Source organism: Drosophila tropicalis, unplaced genomic scaffold (assembly GCF_018151085.1).
Source record: "Drosophila tropicalis isolate 14030-0801.00 unplaced genomic scaffold, ASM1815108v1 contig_845, whole genome shotgun sequence".
Classification (NCBI taxonomy): domain Eukaryota; kingdom Metazoa; phylum Arthropoda; class Insecta; order Diptera; family Drosophilidae; genus Drosophila; species Drosophila tropicalis.
The window spans coordinates 11,461,700-11,480,639 of record NW_027173338.1 but is presented as its reverse complement, the minus strand read 5'-3'; the positions used below and the strand labels follow the sequence as shown (position 1 = coordinate 11,480,639).

The window sequence follows — 18,940 nt, the reverse complement described above, 5'->3', positions numbered from 1 at the left end:
TTTCTTTAGTAGTATAATACACACTAAAATAAAATAAATGACAGTTTCAAGCGTAAGAAAATGTATTATAATATTTAAACGCGCTGCAACCGCGAAATATAGATGATTTAATAAATTAGAAAGGGTAAATGTGCAATAGTTAGTTTAAAAACATCAAGTAAACTTGTCTAGCATAGGCAGAAACCCTAAAGACAGCTGCTAGAAGCGAGAGAGAGAGAGCAACAATTTGTATTTTTAGTTGTATGTAGTAAAGGGGGTTGTGAGGTGAGGTGGTGAAGGCGAGAGGGGAAGCAAACCCTTTCGATTTTTAATTGAATTAAATCGGAAAAAACCTACCACAAAAAATCAAACTCGACAGGAACCGAAGAGGAATGGTTTTTATACGGGATCCTTGTGGCATCGCTTGTCTTGTAGTGACCTATGGAGCTGTTTTCTATGCCGACTATGTGGTCATGCGTTGGATTATCCTTACAACAATGCCAGTCAGGTGGGATTCCTTCCATCTTATAGTTAGTATAAAACTAATTTCAATTTCTTTAAAGCATTTGGGCGCCCTTTCATGTGGTGCTCTTCAATACGGTTGTCTTCCTGTTGGGCATGTCTCATGCCAAAGCTGTCTTCTCTGATCCGGGCATTGTGCCATTGCCAGCTAATCGTATAGATTTCTCTGACATGCATACCACAAACAAAAACAATACCGCTGGCAATGGCCATAGTAGCGAGTGGACTGTCTGCACCCGGTGCGAGACATATCGACCGCCTCGCGCCCATCATTGTCGAATTTGCAAGCGATGCATTCGTCGCATGGATCATCATTGTCCATGGATCAATAATTGTGTGGGCGAACGTAATCAAAAATACTTTCTACAATTTCTTATTTATGTTGGCATCTTATCTCTCTACTCACTGGTCCTAATTGTGGCCTCATGGGTGTCTCCATGCGAGGAATGCAATCAAAATGTAATTGAATCTCAGCTAAGAATGTAAGTAAATGTGAATGAATGAATGTCCCAATGCGACACTATCACTATCTAATAACTACTCAATATCCACGGCTAATTATTTTTAAACTGCTTTTACTAATTGATTTTTCATTTGCCCTTTCAGGATTCACTCGGTCATTTTGCTGTTGGAGTCCGCATTATTCGGACTCTTTGTAACCGCCATAATGGTAGATCAATTGCACGCCATTCTGTACGATGAGACAGCCGTGGAGGCGATACAACAGAAGGGTACCTACAGGCCCAATCGACGTAAATATCAACTACTGGCCGATGTGTTTGGACGCGGTCATCCGGCATTATGGCTCCTGCCGTGCACCAGTTTAAATCATGCATCCCGCTACCATGATACTCCTCTACTTAGTCACGATGTCTAAGATAGGATTGTGTCCATGTGTATAGACTTAAATATACATACATACGTTCCGATTTGAACTCCATTTAATAACATTTTTTTGTTAATAGCTTTTAATTTCTCTGAGTGTGATTTAGATTTTTTGATTTTTAATGCCACTTTTTTCTCTATGTTTTCTATGTTGTAGTATATGAATTCTTTTGTGCAAAATATTTAATTTATATTTTTAGTTTAAAAAAGTTGAAATAACATGCAAATATACAGTTAGATCAAACAGAGGAAAGGAGTTTAGGAAAAACAGAAAGAGGGAGAGCAAAAATGAAGAGCATACTCAATCAGAAAAATTTGATATTTTTATTTCCCCTCCCCTCAATATGTGCATACGTAGATCAGATATTTATATATATATTATATACATAAATGTATTATACCTAATATACCTAAAATGAAATGAAATTGTATAACACATATGAAACTCAGTTGTCGGCCTGAATGAACATACATATTCTTGCAGATTTAGAAATTTAGAACGTATTTAGAATCAAAATACAACATCCTATCCCAAAAACATTGTGAATTAGCATAATTTGAATATTTAATAGCATATTCTTTAAGTGTCTCTATGTTAAAGCTTATATGCTTTTGGTCAGCATAATTAGCTGAAGACGTTATTGATATAAGTAAATCAATTAACGATTTTATAATTTGAGTTTGAATTTAGCTGATGGCTAATATGTATGTGACTTACTACTATAAATTTCATAAAAGAACTCTTAATTGATAATCTTTTGCTAACAATTTTAACCCCTGTTATTGTGTATTATTTTCCAATATCTGCAAGAATATAAAGCCATTTGTGGCAGCATTTAAGAGATGGGCTACATTAATATATATACCAAAAAAAAAAAATTAAATTCATATAGCTAATCATATAATGTAAACTTTTTATTTCGTAAATTTGTTCTTATAAGTTTTAATTGCATCTTTTTTTTCATTATTCTTTTCTTCTTAATTGAGACGACATTTCTGTCATTTCTTCACCCACCACCCTAAACACCAGATAACTTAAAACAAAACCCAAACGCCTTAAAAAATTGCAATTTGTAAAACTCAATATCATAAACACATGCATATATGTATGTACACACGTGTGTAGTTTCCAAAATAAATCTATCAGTATGAAATAAGGAAAGAGTGAAGACATCCAAAACAAATTGAATCTTCTTCTAAACTATTTTAAAGAAATTGGCAAATTGTACAGAGTTATCAATGGCTATAAATTTGAATGCGTTCCTCTTGAAATTATAGTTAAAGCAAATGCTATATTTAGATAGTTGGTGCCAATACTTTTTGATTTATTGAAGTTAAGAATGGCAAAACACGATTCGGTTGAGAAAGTTTTGTATCCAGCTATAAAATTATATATGTTTTCTAAAAAGTCGACTAGATTAACTAAGGATTTAATCCAATTCATTGCCAAGTCCTTCCACACTAATTGTTAGTTGCTCCAATGCCTTTTTGGCCACTCCACAGAGAACACCCTCTTGTGAGGATTTATCCTCAAGTTGCAGAATTTCCACACATTCCTTCAGTAGGTCAATGGCCTCCAGAAGACGAGCACGCAACTCGCCCCCATTCAATTTGCTAGTGATGAAGCCGCTTTTGGCCAGCAGAACCAATGGCACATGCAGCTCATACAGATTCATGGCACGCGATCGACTTAATCCAGGCTCAAAAATGTTCAACACCTTGAGGACATCACGGCACAGTTCGGATTTTCGTTCCAGATGATTGTCGTTTAATTGTACCATCTCATAGCCCTGGACACGGCCGTACATTTCGATTAGAAGTTGCTTTAAGCCAATTGCTATGTAATGCAGAGGATGCAGCAGAGATTTATATTTTCGCAATAGGCGCTCCGATTCCTCTAAACGTTTCGCACCCATTTCTAGAGATTGTACGCCGTTCACTTCGGCCTGAAGCGCATTGAGGGTGCGTTGTACTTCCTCGTTGCTATTGCTATTATCACAACTACGACAATGCCAACTGGTGTCTGTATCCGTAGGATTTCGGGCCAATAAATAACCCTCGGTACATTGTCCACATTTTAGACTGGAGAAATGTGTTTGCATCTCGCTGGGATCTAGGCAACGTTGGCATCGACATTTGAAATATTTACCCTCGAGTAGATGCTTTTGGCGCTGGGCTGTGCCATCCAAGGTATAAGTGTAACTATGTTGCAACTGTTGATTGGCCTCGAGATCAACCATGGCATAAAGACGGATTCTGTAGAGGGTATTAAATAATAATTATAATGGCTCTAAATGACAGTTCCGTTTTAGCTCACTTATAATTCTCACTGGGATATATCGATCTGGCCGTATTGGGTACACAGTTGTGGGCTAATATTCCCGTGTATGGATATAAACATCTCAGGGGATAACCTGCAGTTGAACGAGCCTCAAAAGCATTCACTTCCAATATACCCACCACTTGCATTATCAGCTCCTCGCTGAAGCGTATGGCCAATTTACAAGGACCACGTAGGTATTGGGCTATGTTCACACAATCTGCATGCCAAATATCAGAGTTTTCCCGACGTTCGGCTTCATGATGCTCCATGGGAGCCACTTCCTTCTCCCATCGTTCTGGTTGTTGCTCCTTTGCCAATAGAACCCTGCGGAAAAATCGTTAAAAAAGATAGATTTTAAATTAGAACAATACCGGGTCTAAATTCTATTTATATAGCCACCTAAGTGGCATAATGCAGTCCAGTTGTGGACACTGTCCACCGTTTTCTATCCTATAAAATCGTGTCTTTGCCTCTTTAAATATCCTACACTCCGTTTGCTTATGTACGTTATCCTCAATCTTGGAGCACTCTTCACACAAAGGCCAACCACATTGCGGACAACACTCATCTAGCTCCGGGCTATAGCAACCAAGGCAAACAACTCCGCCCTGACTCTTGGGTCCCACAGCAAAGGGAAGTTCTTCAATAAGCAGACTGTGACCAGATGTGGTCCGTTGGGCTACTAGGTAGCGTCCGTATATCGGACTCCATTCAACTAGTGTTCGATTTACTTGGAGCGTTGCCCTCGCTGTTGGCATTGCTGGTGCTGTCATCTAACTAACTGAGGCATCTCATAAAGCATCAGCAACGCCAACCGCCGCCAGCATTTGGCTCTGCTCCTAGGCAAACAAAATGCAAAAAAAAAAAAATTGAAAAAAAATATGTAAAAAAAATATTTTCAAAATTTTAGCCTAGTAGGCACAGTGGGCTTATTTTTGAATTTAAAAAAAAAAAAAAATTTATAATATGTACATTTGTATATGGAGTTCCAACATTAAAAATGTGATAAACTTCTATTAAACTTATTAAGAATTAATTGATTAATTAATTTCAATTTGTGTAGTTTTTCCAATTGGATTTTTTTTTTGTTAAGATTACAAATCTATTTTCTTTCATTTTAATTATACAAATGTGTACTTTAATGGAAAATTAAAAAGTTTTTCAAAAATTTTGGAAATATGAAATTTTTAGATTGCACTCTGGGTTTTAGTTTACTTATAAAATGAAATAGAATGGAACGAATACAAATTTCCCTGAAACAATTAAGAATATGTTTAATCAATAAATCTCTACGGATTAAAAATATTTTTCTCTTGTTATTATCAAATCCTTTATTCCACTGTGCCTTTGCACTTTATTGTTGCCTTTTAATCCGAGGCAACAGCCGCGTCTGCTGCGCACTACCCACCTTAACACCCCATCCGAATCTTCCTCATAGTCTCTGGTTGGCTCGCGTACAATTAAAGAAATGTTTTAGCTGCTGCCAAAAAGAAATATATTTATTTTGACATGTCCCCCCTCACAACCACCGAACCCCTTTCTACCCTATTTACACCATTGCTGTTTTTAGTCCCCGCACTTCCCTGTCCCAGGAACTAACCTCAAAGGCGTTATGCAATCTAATTGCGGACAAACACCATCCTCACTCACATTCCCGGCAAATGTGACACGTGCAGCAGCAAATACAACGCATTCGCCTTGGTGATCATTCTCATACTGATTGCTGGCACACATGGCGCACAATGGCCAATCACAGAGTTCACATCGGTCCAGAGAGTCCCCATCCTCGCCAAATTGTAGATAGCAATAGCAGCCCAAGCAAACAATGCCACTATCTCGTTTGGGTCCATAGGCAAAGGGCGACTCCTCCACAACGATTTCACCGCGATGCACTTGCTCAGTGGTGGTCAGGCAACGACCGTAGATTGAGTCGTTTTCCAGGCGAGCCTTCAACATGCCGTTGCCTTCGATGCACTTGCGATTGAAATTTGTGAATGCATGAATGGGAAATTTGTGAATACATGAGTTAAAATGTTAAAAATAGAATCAAAGAATCCAAAAATACATCCGTGTCGCTCTTTAAATCCAAACGCATCTCGTTCAAAAGTAAAGAATTACTTACTAAAGTTTTATTCTATCTCGCTGCTAATAATTTGGTGATCAATTCCCGTCCCGCGACAATCCGCAATTCTTTATTTACAGATATTAGAGATATGATACTTATCTATCATTAAGGCCAACTTCTCTTGTAATAATTTGGTGATTAATTCCCGTCCCGCGACAATCCGCAATTCTTTATTTACAGATATTAGAGATATGATACTTATCGATCATTAAGGCCAAGTTCTCTTGTAATATAGTTTAATATTTTAAAACGTAATTTTTTGTATCATCATGACACATTTTTTTATGCAAGTCTTCTTAAATTTTGAATTTGATAAAATTCACTTTGCGCCAACTTTCCAAATTTTGATATTAGTGTGACCATTTCAACTTCTTGTCAATTCAAGATTTTGCGGCTGTTAAAGAGTATGCAACACTGGAGGCGACAACCCTAGACATTTCATTTTCTAGAAAAGTCGGCATTTTTTTTGCTGCATTTTCTCGGTTGTTCGTTGCGAAAACAGCGTGTTTTAACAAGTAAGTCACATTTAACCAGTATCAAGACAGTTAAAAATCTTTGGCAAATAGCATGGACAAGGTAAGAAGACATTATAAACTATCCCCATCGGCCATATGTCTTTAAATTCAAATGATTTCTGTTGCCGTATTTGCGGTTAAAGGTAAATGAACTCAAGGAAAAGGGCAACAATGCATTAAATGCCGAGAAATTTGACGAGGCCATTGCAGCGTACACAGAAGCCATTGGGCTGGACGGGAAGAATCATGTTTTGTTCAGCAATCGCTCGGCGGCTTATGCCAAGGCTAAGAAATTTGCTGAAGCTCTAGAAGATGCCGAAAAGACAATAGAATTGAATCCCAGCTGGCCCAAGGGATACTCCCGAAAGGGTGCCGCTGCAGCTGGTCTGCATGATTATATGAAAGCTTTTGAGGCCTTTAATGAAGGTAAGTGGAGAAAAGGTTGAATCATTCAATTGATTGAAACATAACCTCACTTCATCTATCATCCATCTCACTCTATCTTTTTATTTGTTGTTTGTCCCACATTAAGGCCTAAAGTATGATCCGCAAAATGCCATATTGCTTCAGGGTCGCCAGGAGATTACCGCATCGGTGCTGAATTTTATGCAGTCGCAGGGCGACATACCCATGGATATTGACCCCCAGCATACATCGGCCAGAGGTGGATCAAAACGTGCTGCCTCTCCAACACCTACCGCCGAGCCTGCAAAGCCTGCGGAACCTAAAGTTGAAGACATGTCGGAGGAAGAGCGAAAAAAGTATTTTGCCAAAAAGGAAAAGGAATTGGGAAATGGTGCCTACAAAAAGAAGGACTTTGAAACCGCTCTCAAACATTACAATGCTGCCATTGAACATGATCCCACTGACATTACATTCTATAATAACATTGCCGCAGTCTATTTTGAGCGCAAGGAATATGATCAGTGCATTAAGCAATGCGAAAAAGGCATTGAAATCGGTCGCGAGAATCGTGCTGACTTTAAATTGATTGCTAAGTCTTTTGCCCGTATTGGCAATACCTATCGCAAGCTCGAGGATTACAAACAGGCGAAAATCTACTTCGAGAAGGCCATGTCCGAGCATCGTACACCAGAGATTAAGACCTCTCTTAGCGAAGTGGAGGTTAAAATTAAGGAGGAGGAACATCGTGCCTACATTGATCCCGCCAAGGCGGAGGAGGAGAAGGAAAAGGGTAATGAGTTCTTTAAGAAAGGTGACTACAGCAATGCTGTTAAACATTATACCGAGGCCATCAAGCGCAATCCCGATGATCCCAAATTGTACAGTAACCGCGCTGCCTGCTATACCAAATTGGCCGCCTTCGATCTTGGCTTAAAGGATTGTGATACATGCATTAAGCTCGATGAAAAATTCATCAAAGGATACATACGAAAGGGCAAAATTCTTCAGGTGAGAAACAAGTTCATACTAGACCAATAGTTCTCCCAATATGCTAAAAATCAAATTGAAATATTTTCAATTTTTAAATTTTTGTTCTTTTGTTAGGGTATGCAACAAACTTCCAAAGCATCCACAGCATACCAAAAGGCTCTCGAAATTGATCCAAACAATGCCGAGGCAATTGAAGGATATCGCCAATGCTCTATGAACTTCCAACGTAATCCCCAAGAAGTCCTGAAGAATGCCATGTCAGATCCAGAAATTCAACAAATCCTTAAGGATCCAGCCATGCGCATGATCCTTGAACAAATGCAAAATGAACCAAACGCTGTGAAAGAGTAAGTACATTTAATAAAAAAATGACTAAAGTCGTTTGCTAATCCTTTTCTTAACTTTGTCCTACAGCCATTTGCAGAATCCAGCTATTGCTGATAAAATCATGAAATTGCTGGAATCGGGCATCATTCAAATACATTAAGGTGGATAATTGCGATGCATCCAAATCCATAACATAACAAACCTATTACTAACAACATTTCAGGAGACAAAAAAATATATAAATAAATAAATAAGTATATTACATACAAGAAACAATTACTGCACTAAAGGAAATAACAATAAATAACGCTAAAAATTACCTTAGAAATTGCAAGAAATAAAACTAAAGAAACTAGACATCGGTACATTCTATTGTTTGTATCTATGTCTGCTTAGTTGCTAATGACAGGATACGCACCTGTCTACAGAAGTCAATGCCCTTATTTTCTTACAACAATTACATATATGCTGTAGCTTAGCTCTTAAAATAAATAAGTTTTCATTGTAAAATAAAACAAGGAGAAGCCATAACGGATGGTAAATAGAATATTAAAAGTTTTGTTTATTAAATTATCAAAGAAATGAAAAAATTTAAACCGGTAAATGTTTACTATTACTACTCGAGATTTCAGTGTTGAAAAGTGGAAAAATCGGGTAAAGCTAGATTTCAGTGTTGTCAAACGCTATTTTTTATTTGGCGCGCTGTTTGACTGCCCTGGTAGCCAAATATTTTAATCTAAACTCAAAAGTCGAGGAATATTCGGCTGCTCTGGCAGCCGAATATTGTATTCTAAACTATATTTGTTCCATAAAATCAAGAAATATTGTAAACTCAACAATATTTTCGTTTGTTGAGAATAGTGCTAACAAAAGATTCAAAAAGCCCGCGTATTCGAGTATCCAAAATTCGGCATTCGGCAACACCATCTCAAAATTGAACAGCTTTTTTTAGCCGGAAAAAGCTACTTTTAGCTATAGTCCCGCTAAAAATATTAATTTTCTTTTGTTAATTACTCAAAAACTACGAAATAAATCGCCAAGGCGCACCTGAGGTCGTGCTCGTGCAATTTTTCTCTTTCGTTTGATACCAAAATTATGTAGTTTAAGCGCGTTTTGGGCCCGAGTAGTAATAGTAAACATTTACCATTTAAACCTATATTGATAAAACAACTTTAAATGAAATTTAAAAAAGTGCACAAATTCGACCGATAAATTTTGCTGCGAAATTTCGATTTTGGATAGGTTTAAATGTCGATTAATCGAATATATACTTTTCTATCCACTATCGATATAAATATCGGTATCAATTTTTTAAGGCGAAGTTTCAATTTTTTGAGCCGAAATTTTTGAGGCGATTTGAAGGCTCGCGGCGAATTTTGCACTGGGAGAAATTATATTATTATTTACTAATTATTTATTATTATATAACGATCAGAATGTAATACAAAAATATTTCAACTCTTTAAAGATGTGGTTAATTTCTTGGTAACAATGCGGTGCTATTTTTTGGCTAGAGCTTGGAAAACTTGGGATATTCCATTCGCCATTATATTGATGATCATACACAGGTTCTTCAACAGAATCCAATTTAATACCCTCACAGACGAAAGCCGTTCGACAAAGGGACTGTTACAAGCATTGGAACACGCTTCTGCGTTAAAGACTCCTGGCTCTACATATGTCGTAAGAAAGGGCCCGCAGGAGTTGGTAGAGTACATGCGTTCCCTTAAATAGCATATCAATGTGCATATAAACTGTAGAATTTGTAAATATTTTTGTTTTTTTGTTTCGTTTTTTTACATTCCGTTTTTTCGTTTCTTGTTTTTGTTTTTCTTTTTTATTACATATGTATATTAATTCATAAATAAAAGTAGACATTTTTTCAATTTGATTTTCTTATGTTTAAAATTTTTAAAAATGTGTTTTTATTTATGTATATATACATAAATAAAAAAAAAAAATGATTCGTTTAAATTTTTTCTTTCTGTTAAATATTTCTCACTGTGTATAAAGGAAGGCGAATTCATTCTCGCTAATAGGGGGTGTTTGGTTGCCATGTTGTAGTTTTTTTTTTTTTTGAAAAATAGAAGCACCGTTCCCAAAAAAAGTACGATAGTGTGCTGCTTGCTTATAATTTATTTTCCGATTTGTCGTCCAAAAAGTGCCGTAAAAATGTTTAAAACTTCTCACACACAAGTTCAGGCCATATGAGAAGGATAAATTTATTAAAAACCTACAACAAATTGTTAAAAGCTAACAATTTTTGTACAAGAAATGAACGTTTTTTTTTTCTACATATTTTAACCAGTGTCTCTTATTGTTGTAGTATTAGTGTGTATTCGCGTCCCTGTCCCTCTCCCGTATCAATTGAATCGCGAAATCCAGCATAAAGATGTGTGCTGCTCGGTAGTGAACGTTTTTGTTATAAAAAGCGTAAAATTAAATAAAACCCGAAAGAGAGAAAACAACAAAAATTTAATTCGACAATCGTTGGAGAGACTTACAAATCAAATATTTAAGATTTGCTAAGGAATTTTGTTTTTTTTTTTTTGGCTAGAGAAAAGCAAAATCAACCAAAAGTGAGTATATTTCAGGGTTGCCAAAGATGGAAATTTTAAATGCGTTTTGGGCCGCTTGACAACAAGCAAGTAAAAAGCAAAGCAACCGACGTTGTGTAGATGAGTGCTAAGGAGAGTGGGAGAAGGAAAGAGAGGGAGAGTGAAAAAGCGAGCAGCAAGAGGCCGGGACGCGGACGCCAAAGCTTATTGGGTGTATTGGTTGGGTGGGGGTGGGGATGGGGGTGATGTTGGTGGTTGTAGATTGTAGTGTGCGGCGATGCCAATGAGTAAATCGTTTAAGTTGTTTGGGGGGATGTCGGGTAATATGTAGTTTTCTTTTCTTTTTTTTTTTTTTTTTTGCTGTTAATAAATGTAGCAAGGAAGATGTTGAGATTTCTCTTGGTCAGATTTTAGCAGTTGTGATTTATTTTATGATTAGTGCAAACTAAAAGAAAAAAGAAACTTCAATCTTACAATACAATATCGAAATTGTATATAGAAATTATCACAATCATTTGCCACTTGTTTATATTGATCCTGATTTTTATTCCTCTCTATAGCTGTTTCTGATATTGTCTATCTTATCTTTGCTTATAGTATGTTTTTATAGCTTTTATGCTAATGATAATTAAAGTCGCCAAAATGTGTTTAAGAAGAGGCATTTTTTATTCAAAGTTAGATTTATCAAGGGCTTCAAGAGCCAGAGGCACTAAAATTTATATAAAGACCTGTATAGTAAATATCATGTTTAAGATGAACTTTTATATTTTGACAAGCCCCCTTTTTCCCCATGTAGTTAAATTTGCTTTCTAGTATTTAGAGAACTGAATCATATAAATACGTCAATCTGTTCAGTGGTTTTAGGGCAAAATGACTTGCTGGTACAGAAGACGAGAGAAGAATTGGGATTTGAATTTTACATCCATTTTGCCTGATTTTTGTCTAATTTTCCTGTTCAATTCATTGTAACAAAATTTCAGCATTTTCTCTTTTCATTACTTTCCCATTTAAAAATAATTACTTCATCATTATCTATAACAAAACCTTTGTCAATAACCTTGTATTGTTTTTACGTTTGTGTTTTATTCCTAACCCCATTATCTACTTATTTATTCTTTTCCATAACTTTCACATATATATGTATATGTAGGATCATTAATTTATTTACATTACACTTGCATTGTCTTTTTCAGTGCAACCATCACCGTTACATTATTCCACAATGCGTCCACAGGCGCCCGGATCGCTGGCCGATCCCAATGAAGAAGAGTTACGCCTGGCTCCCTGGTATTGGGGACGCATTGATCGCGAGGAGGCCAAGATAATATTGCATGGCAAGCCCGACGGGAGTTTCCTGGTGCGTGATGCTCTTTCGAAGAAGGGTGAATACACTTTGACCCTGATGAAAGATGGCAACGAGAAGCTCATTAAAATCTGTCACATGAACGGCAAATATGGTTTTGTTGAGAAATATCTATTCAGTTCTGTGGTGGATATGATAAACTATTACAAGGCCAATTCTCTGATGATGTATAACAAAACTTTGGACATTACGTTAAGTAATCCCATTGTTCGAACGTACGAGGAGGATGAATATCAACCGCAGGGCGATTTGCGTTTGCTTAGCAATGATTTTCGCCGTGTCTCACAGCTATTGCAGCAGCAGGAACAAATGCTCGATCAAAAGAAGACATCATTCAATGCCATTAGGGAGGAGCTACAGGAGAAGAAATTGCATCAGAATGTTTTTGGCAATGCCGAGAAAATGTTTCGTGATCAAATAAAGGTCATTGAATCATTTATTAAGCAACCACCAGTGAATACAGCTGGAGCAGGAGGAGGACCAGCTGTTGGTAGTGGTGTCGGTGCCGCAGCAGCAGCATCGTTATCATCATCGTGCACAACAAATAATGCCGCAACCCGCCAACAGGAGCAAGAACATCTACAGGAGAGTCTTGCCCAAGCAAATGCCCATCTCGATGAGCTGCATTCCAAAATGGAAAGACTGAATCATTATATCGAGAACAAAAAGGAAGATGAGCTACTACTGGAGCGGCAAATCAATGCGGCCAAACCGGAGTTACAAATGCTTCAATTGCGCAAGGACAAATTCATTGAGTAAGTACTATAAAGATACATATGTACGTACATATAAAGAGACCCTAAAGACAGTCAGTCGGCAGTCGATAGGCCAGACAATTGACGTCACTTAATGAATTTTTAAGTACTATCGCTATCGAGAGTATTACGAACCGAGAAAGAGGGGATTGTTAGCGGCGGCGGGTCAATCACTCGCTCGTATCATGCTTGCAGTTTTTTTTCTTTTCCGCTACGAAATCAAGGAATTTTAATGCATAAATGTTATGGCACATTTTACACGCGGTTGGCCAAAGCTAAAAACCGTCGGCAGTTCGTCTAAGCCGTCGATACCGATAATTCTCAAATAATACTGCAACTGGCTCTTATATATTTTCGTCTTGGTTTCGGATTCGGGGCAAATTGGCTACGCCATAACTCCGCATTTTACTCCAATTTGGCCTACGTGTCTGAATGTCATGGTTAAGTCGAAGTAACTTCCAAAGACCCGACCCTGTTTTCCATATTCTAAATTAATGGGGGGTATTCATAAGTTGTACCTACCTTACCTGATAAGTAACCTCCATTGGAGTCGAGGCAAATGAACTGAGTATACCTCTATATCTTTAATATACCCCAAAGTATAATATAGTACAAAAATATATCCTTATCAGTGTGACGGTGCGCTGATTGTGATTTCTATTTCGAAAGAAAGTCTTTTATTGTATGCATATAAATATATCGCAATAGATTATAATTCAGCTTACTTATATTATACAAAATTTGTGATAGAAAGAAACTGTTTGTTTCATTTTAGGGTTTGGCCACGGTCTCTGTTGAGTTCTCAAACAAAATGGAGCGTAATAATTATGATATTTCATAGAAAAAATCTAAAGATTTACTATGCATTAAAGCTGGAAATAATTGAACTATAATTACAAAAGTAACGCCCTTAATGGATATTCATTGATTGAATGAATAGGTTTAGGCAAGCTTGAATGAATGATTGTAGTTTGGATTAGGATTTGGATTAGAGAATGAGTATAGCACAAAGAACTCAGTCTGAGCCCAAAAAATATAAATAAATTCCTTGTTAATTGTAAATGATGCATTCATCGCATTCTGAAAGAAAGAAAAAAGTAGTACAATCAACAAAACATATGAGTTTCAGCACTCCCATTCATTAAACTTAATGAGTTTGGTAAAAGTGTGTATAAACTTTCTTGGGATAGACTTGAGCTCTTAAAACATTGTAGATTCATTAAGATTAATTGTAATTAGATAAGCCAGCAACGTTTATTAATATGGTTTGTGTAACACTTACACTTTATCTTGATCGCCAGATTAAGTTAATAATACAAATGCCAAGTAAATCATAGGTTAAAGTAGTGTAAAATGTCAATATTTTAACGATTTGTCTACAAAAAATAGATCCACACTCCTACCTTTCCTCTCAGAGGCTGAATGTGTGTGTTTATTAAGTATTTCCGCTTAAAAAAATAAAAATTTACCTGATCTTATCAGAGATTATTGTTTTTTCCATTAGGAAAACTTGTTCGGGTCTTTAGATATATCTCTCTAATTACAACTTTAAACAATTTTTGTCATAGTAATATCACGAAATATCGCCTAGTAACAAGCTCCTAAAACTTTTCTACCACTGCACAAGCCCCTCTCCTAGTCTGTCACAGTGTCTCCTAACTGGCTAGGTCGCATGTTTAAGGTTTCTATGATTTTAGCGCGGACTGTCCCACAGGCAAAAAATAAGCAGAGGCAGAGGCACTTTGGTTAGATAAGACGCTATCGTTATCAGGTAAACGTTCGGAGCATTATCTGTTTGCCGAGTGCTTAATATTTTTTTCTTTTTTTTTCATTTTCGCAAACCTTTTTTTTATATTTTGTTCTGTTGAGCTGTTTAAATTCTTCATTTTAATTAAAGATTAAGTGGGACTCCATCTTGGGCAAACAGAAGACAGTTAACCATGTCCACACAGACACACACACACTCATGCCTGCCCCATACAGGCTCTCCATACACCGTCACTAGCGTCATAGAGAATTATTAGAGCCATAGGTCACGATTAGAAACGGCATTAGGTTCAGGAGGGGGCAGATAACAATAGGAGAGTCAGGGGGTGGGTGGTGGAGGGGGTCGTCAAAATGTGCGAGCAGCTCGATGGCAAGACCTTGTCGATAAGACGGAACAGACATGCTTGATTGTGGTGAGGAGGTAGATGGATGTAAGCATTAAAGGGAGGAGGAATGAAGAGAGGAGAGAGAAGTTTGGGTGGGCCACCCTTTATCTATGAATGTCGAATGGAATATATTTATATATAAACATATTCTTAGGTACATATGTATGTATATTTTTCTTTTTTTTTCTACTGCCCCCTCGATTTGCAATCGTAAAGATGATATCATTTTCTTTTGGACTGTGGCGATAAGTTGATATTCTTTCTTCTAGTATTTACCCTACTTACGTACTCCTCCACATAGTCATTATTATAAGTATCATTATAATCATCAGGCCACCTTTAGCTGCTTCCGTTGCACACAAAGAACGAGTTGCTTTTTGGATGTGAATCATAATTGAGTGATATGAGGCTAGGCTAGGCACCTGCCCGGCCCGATCATGATGAAAATAAATACAAGGTCTACCCAGGCGTAGACAGCACGGCGGCAACATCACGTAGTTCATTGGTCGTTGGTCGAGTCTCCGACGTACTTTCATTTCACATGCAGTTGAAAATCAGAATCGCAATCATAATAATCCATCCTAACTGCAATCAATACTGTATTAGTTTATTTTTAAACCTTAAAGGTAACACAAGTTTGAAGCCTTTTAAAGTTTAATATTAGCTTACATTTAATTTAAATATCAGCCAAAGTCGCAAGCGAGTCTAGATTGTAATATAACAATGTATATATTATATTATTTTTAAACTAATTTCGATTTCGTATTTGTTTTCTTGCACAGGCGCCTGAAAACTCACAATCTCACAGTGGATGATATGAACGCAATTCTTGAGATGGGCTTCGATAAGTGGCGGCAACATTACGAACTGGTCTCGAATCAACCGCATCGCAACGAGTCCCTGTGGTTCCTCAACGATGCCAAGCGACGTGATGCTGAGGAACTGCTCAAAGGTGCTCCGACCGGTACATTTCTGATACGTGCCCGCGATGCTGGTCATTTCGCTCTATCAATTGTATGCAAGGGTAGTGTACATCATTGCATCATCTATGAGACGGAAAGTGGTTTTGGTTTTGCAGCCCCGTACAATATATATCCGACCCTAACGAAACTAGTTGATCACTATGCCTCGAATTCTCTGGAAGAGCACAATGACACGTTGACCACCACGTTGCGTATTCCGGTAATGCATTGGGATCAAAACAAACAGCATATATTAGAGGAGATGCAAGAGGAGTTGGAGTGCGTATTGGATGCCGATCAGCCTGATGGTGCTGGTGCTGCCTCTATGATGCCACCGCCACAATCACAAGCCACAAGTGCTCCCATCCCAACAACAAGGGCTCGAGATCATTATCAGCATCAGGATACAGTGGATGGTGGCGATGCTACAACGGAAACGCCAACGTCTACCACTTCTCCTTCAAATTTTAGTGTTTCGCAATAGGCAGCTAGGACATAGAGAGAGAGAGAGAGCTTGAGAACTCAAACTCTCGTGTCGGCTTCTTAAATCTCCAGTCTCCAACATAAAAAACAAAAACAAAAAAATTGTAACCCTCAGGCTAGCTAGCTAGAGATTTAGTCCCTCCCTATGGGAAACATTGCTCCAAAAAGCTCTTATCTCTCTAAACTATCCATATTCTATATTTATATACTATATATACCGATATATATATATGTATAAATATTTTTGTGTGTGATGGCGGCAGTTCAACTGCCACCCGCTCGAAACAGAAACAAGTAAATTTTGGTGATCATGTTATTAGAAGCGTGTTGTCAGGTAAATTGTCTCCGATTTAATAGGAATCGCAGTGTTTTTATATATATTTATATATATATCCAATATATTTGTTTTTGTAATACTGCATTTTGCGTGATAATTGATAAGTGGAAGCTATCTAGATTTCAAGTATATCCTTACCGTATACCCCCCAATATGTTTATATATAGGTATATGTATATATACATATATATATATATATATATCTATATTTTTTTTATATATATTTGCATGAATAACAAAAAAGGTTCTGTCCATCACGCTGTGCGTTGAGAAATTTGGTTGGCAAGGGAGAAATATGATGAAAGAGAAAATAAAAGAATAAGAAGTTTGTCGTGTTCATGTATATCTGTATATATATACTATTGCAAACGGGCTCTCTGACTCTGTAATTTCAAAAAGAAAGGAAAAAAGCTTAATATGCAGATAAAGGGTTTTGATAGCCATATTGTGTGCTCCACACACGCATCCCCCCATTTCTTCCCTTGCTCTAATATTTGTTGTTATATTATAATTGATTTGGTGTAGTTTTTAAGTCAAAAACAAACAAAAATACGATGTGATCAGTTGATTGTTGCTAAATAGTAATTTTCTGCATACGTACATATATACATACATATATATACCCTTTTTTTGTAAATGCTTTATACGTTTTTTTTTTTTTTATAAAACTTAAAATAAATTTAATTTCAAGAGAACTTCACATAAATACACACAAACACCCATACCCCTACACACTCACACTTACACTCCTACACATCAGCAACAAAAACGAAACAAAAGTGCAATCGAAAACTGTTTAAAAAGAGAAAGGAAAGGAAAACACAATTAACCTTTTACATTTGTTAATTTTATACAATTTTAAAGAAAAACAGGAAAATGTTGTTAACCAAAAACAAAAAGAAAAAACTAAACAAAAAAGTGCTGCAATAGGCAAGAAAAAAAATTGCTTGGTTTCTCTTTTTTGAAAGCAACAAAAAAAAAAAAAAATATATATATAGATAACCCCACCTGCTGCAATACTCTTTCCAAAAAAAAAAAACTAATTACAATTGGGCGAAATCAATATAAAATTTAAAAACGTTTATAATTTGTGTAATTTTGTGCTTGTTATATAAATATTTGCAACCTGCTGGAAAGAGTATAAATGACTCGGCTAGCCGAATGTTCAAATACCTTTCTCTAGAATCTTGCGCTTCCTGTTACATACAGTACACAACTGCACACACACACACACACCCACAAACATACATAAAACACACACACACACACAAAACAAGCGTCTTCGTGTTTTTTTTTTTATTAAATATATTTTTAATTATCAATATACGTATAAATACGATACTTTAATTTAATTTATTTAATTTGTAATTTGTAATTTGTTCTTTGTAATTATATATTTTATTTGCTTAAATTCTATGAGATTTCGGCGGATCTCGTACGTTGTAGTATTTTATAAGTTTTAAACTTTAGTTTGTAAATTGCGTTTCAACAAACAAAACAAAAATAACAAAAAAAAAAAAAAAAAAAAAAAAAGAAAAATGAAAAAAACAAAGAAATATAATATTATTTTGTATTTTTAAAGATGTGATGCTGATGACGAATGATGATTTTTGCCATACCTAAATGTTAGATGATGAAAAAAAAAAAACTTAAAATTAAAAAAACAAAACAAAAATTATATTATGATAAAGATAAAACACACAAATGTGAAAATTTTTGTAATTTTTGGCTGCATTTCTGGCGCACGCCAAACAAAAAGAAAAAACCATAAAAGAAAACGAATTGCAAATTTGTTGTATTTTTTTATATATCTATACGTATAGCATGTATGTATATACATATACATACATATATATACTACTACAGTCTACAAATGTCTGTAGTATGTTTGTAGATCATAAGCGCTAACAACAAGAAAAAAAAAACAATTTTTTGTAGTAGTTTTAAAAAAGAAAAGAAAGAAAAATCTAAAAGAAAATCATAAATTTGTATGTGTATTTGTATTCGTGTCTAAAAAAACATTAAAAAAGAAAATAATGAAAGAAGAATGTTCGTCAATAACACTCATGAGAAGAAACTACAAAAATAAAACAAAAAAGAAAAATAAAAATAAACAGAAAAGAAAAAATTCACATATAAACAAAAAATGAAGCCAAGTGTATATAAATTTTTTGTTTAGTTGTATTTGAAGTTGGAGTAGGTTTTTATTTCGATTCCCATTTGGTTTCTGCTTTCAATGAACCGTTCCGATTCCGCTG

General features: G+C 36.0%; 4 protein-coding genes across 5 annotated transcripts; 3 read left to right on the top strand and 1 right to left on the bottom strand.

The window, feature by feature from the left end:
- Positions 1 to 10: 10 nt before the first annotated feature.
- Positions 11 to 2,570, top strand: Dnz1 (DNZDHHC/NEW1 zinc finger protein 11). The gene is made up of 3 exons (XM_068295423.1): positions 11 to 487; positions 543 to 983; positions 1,108 to 2,570. The coding sequence occupies exons 1-3, from the start codon at positions 372 to 374 to the stop codon at positions 1,376 to 1,378; spliced, it is 828 nt and encodes a 275-aa protein (XP_068151524.1). The 5' UTR covers positions 11 to 371; the 3' UTR covers positions 1,379 to 2,570.
- A 92-nt stretch (positions 2,571 to 2,662) lies between these two features.
- Positions 2,663 to 5,707, bottom strand: SmydA-3 (SET and MYND domain containing, arthropod-specific, member 3). 2 transcript variants are annotated; one of them, XM_068295422.1, is made up of 3 exons: positions 5,310 to 5,707; positions 3,704 to 4,033; positions 2,663 to 3,642 (listed from the first exon to the last, which is right to left on the bottom strand). In XM_068295422.1, the coding sequence occupies exons 1-3, from the start codon at positions 5,663 to 5,665 to the stop codon at positions 2,817 to 2,819; spliced, it is 1,512 nt and encodes a 503-aa protein (XP_068151523.1). In that variant the 5' UTR covers positions 5,666 to 5,707; the 3' UTR covers positions 2,663 to 2,816. The 2 variants fall into 2 exon arrangements, with proteins under 2 accessions (XP_068151523.1, XP_068151522.1); XM_068295421.1 differs by lacking the exon at positions 5,310 to 5,707 and adding an exon at positions 4,109 to 4,572 and having other exon boundaries at positions 2,668 to 3,642.
- Positions 5,708 to 6,251: 544 nt separating this feature from the next.
- Stip1 (Stress-induced phosphoprotein 1) lies at positions 6,252 to 8,618 on the top strand. The gene is made up of 5 exons (XM_068295287.1): positions 6,252 to 6,410; positions 6,493 to 6,775; positions 6,882 to 7,762; positions 7,859 to 8,091; positions 8,159 to 8,618. The coding sequence occupies exons 1-5, from the start codon at positions 6,402 to 6,404 to the stop codon at positions 8,229 to 8,231; spliced, it is 1,479 nt and encodes a 492-aa protein (XP_068151388.1). The 5' UTR covers positions 6,252 to 6,401; the 3' UTR covers positions 8,232 to 8,618.
- A 1,528-nt stretch (positions 8,619 to 10,146) lies between these two features.
- Pi3K21B (phosphatidylinositol 3-kinase regulatory subunit alpha) lies at positions 10,147 to 18,471 on the top strand. The gene is made up of 3 exons (XM_068294469.1): positions 10,147 to 10,650; positions 11,823 to 12,747; positions 15,683 to 18,471. Coding segments are annotated over exons 1-3 (1,590 nt in total). The 5' UTR covers positions 10,147 to 10,649; the 3' UTR covers positions 16,347 to 18,471.
- Positions 18,472 to 18,940: the final 469 nt, after the last annotated feature.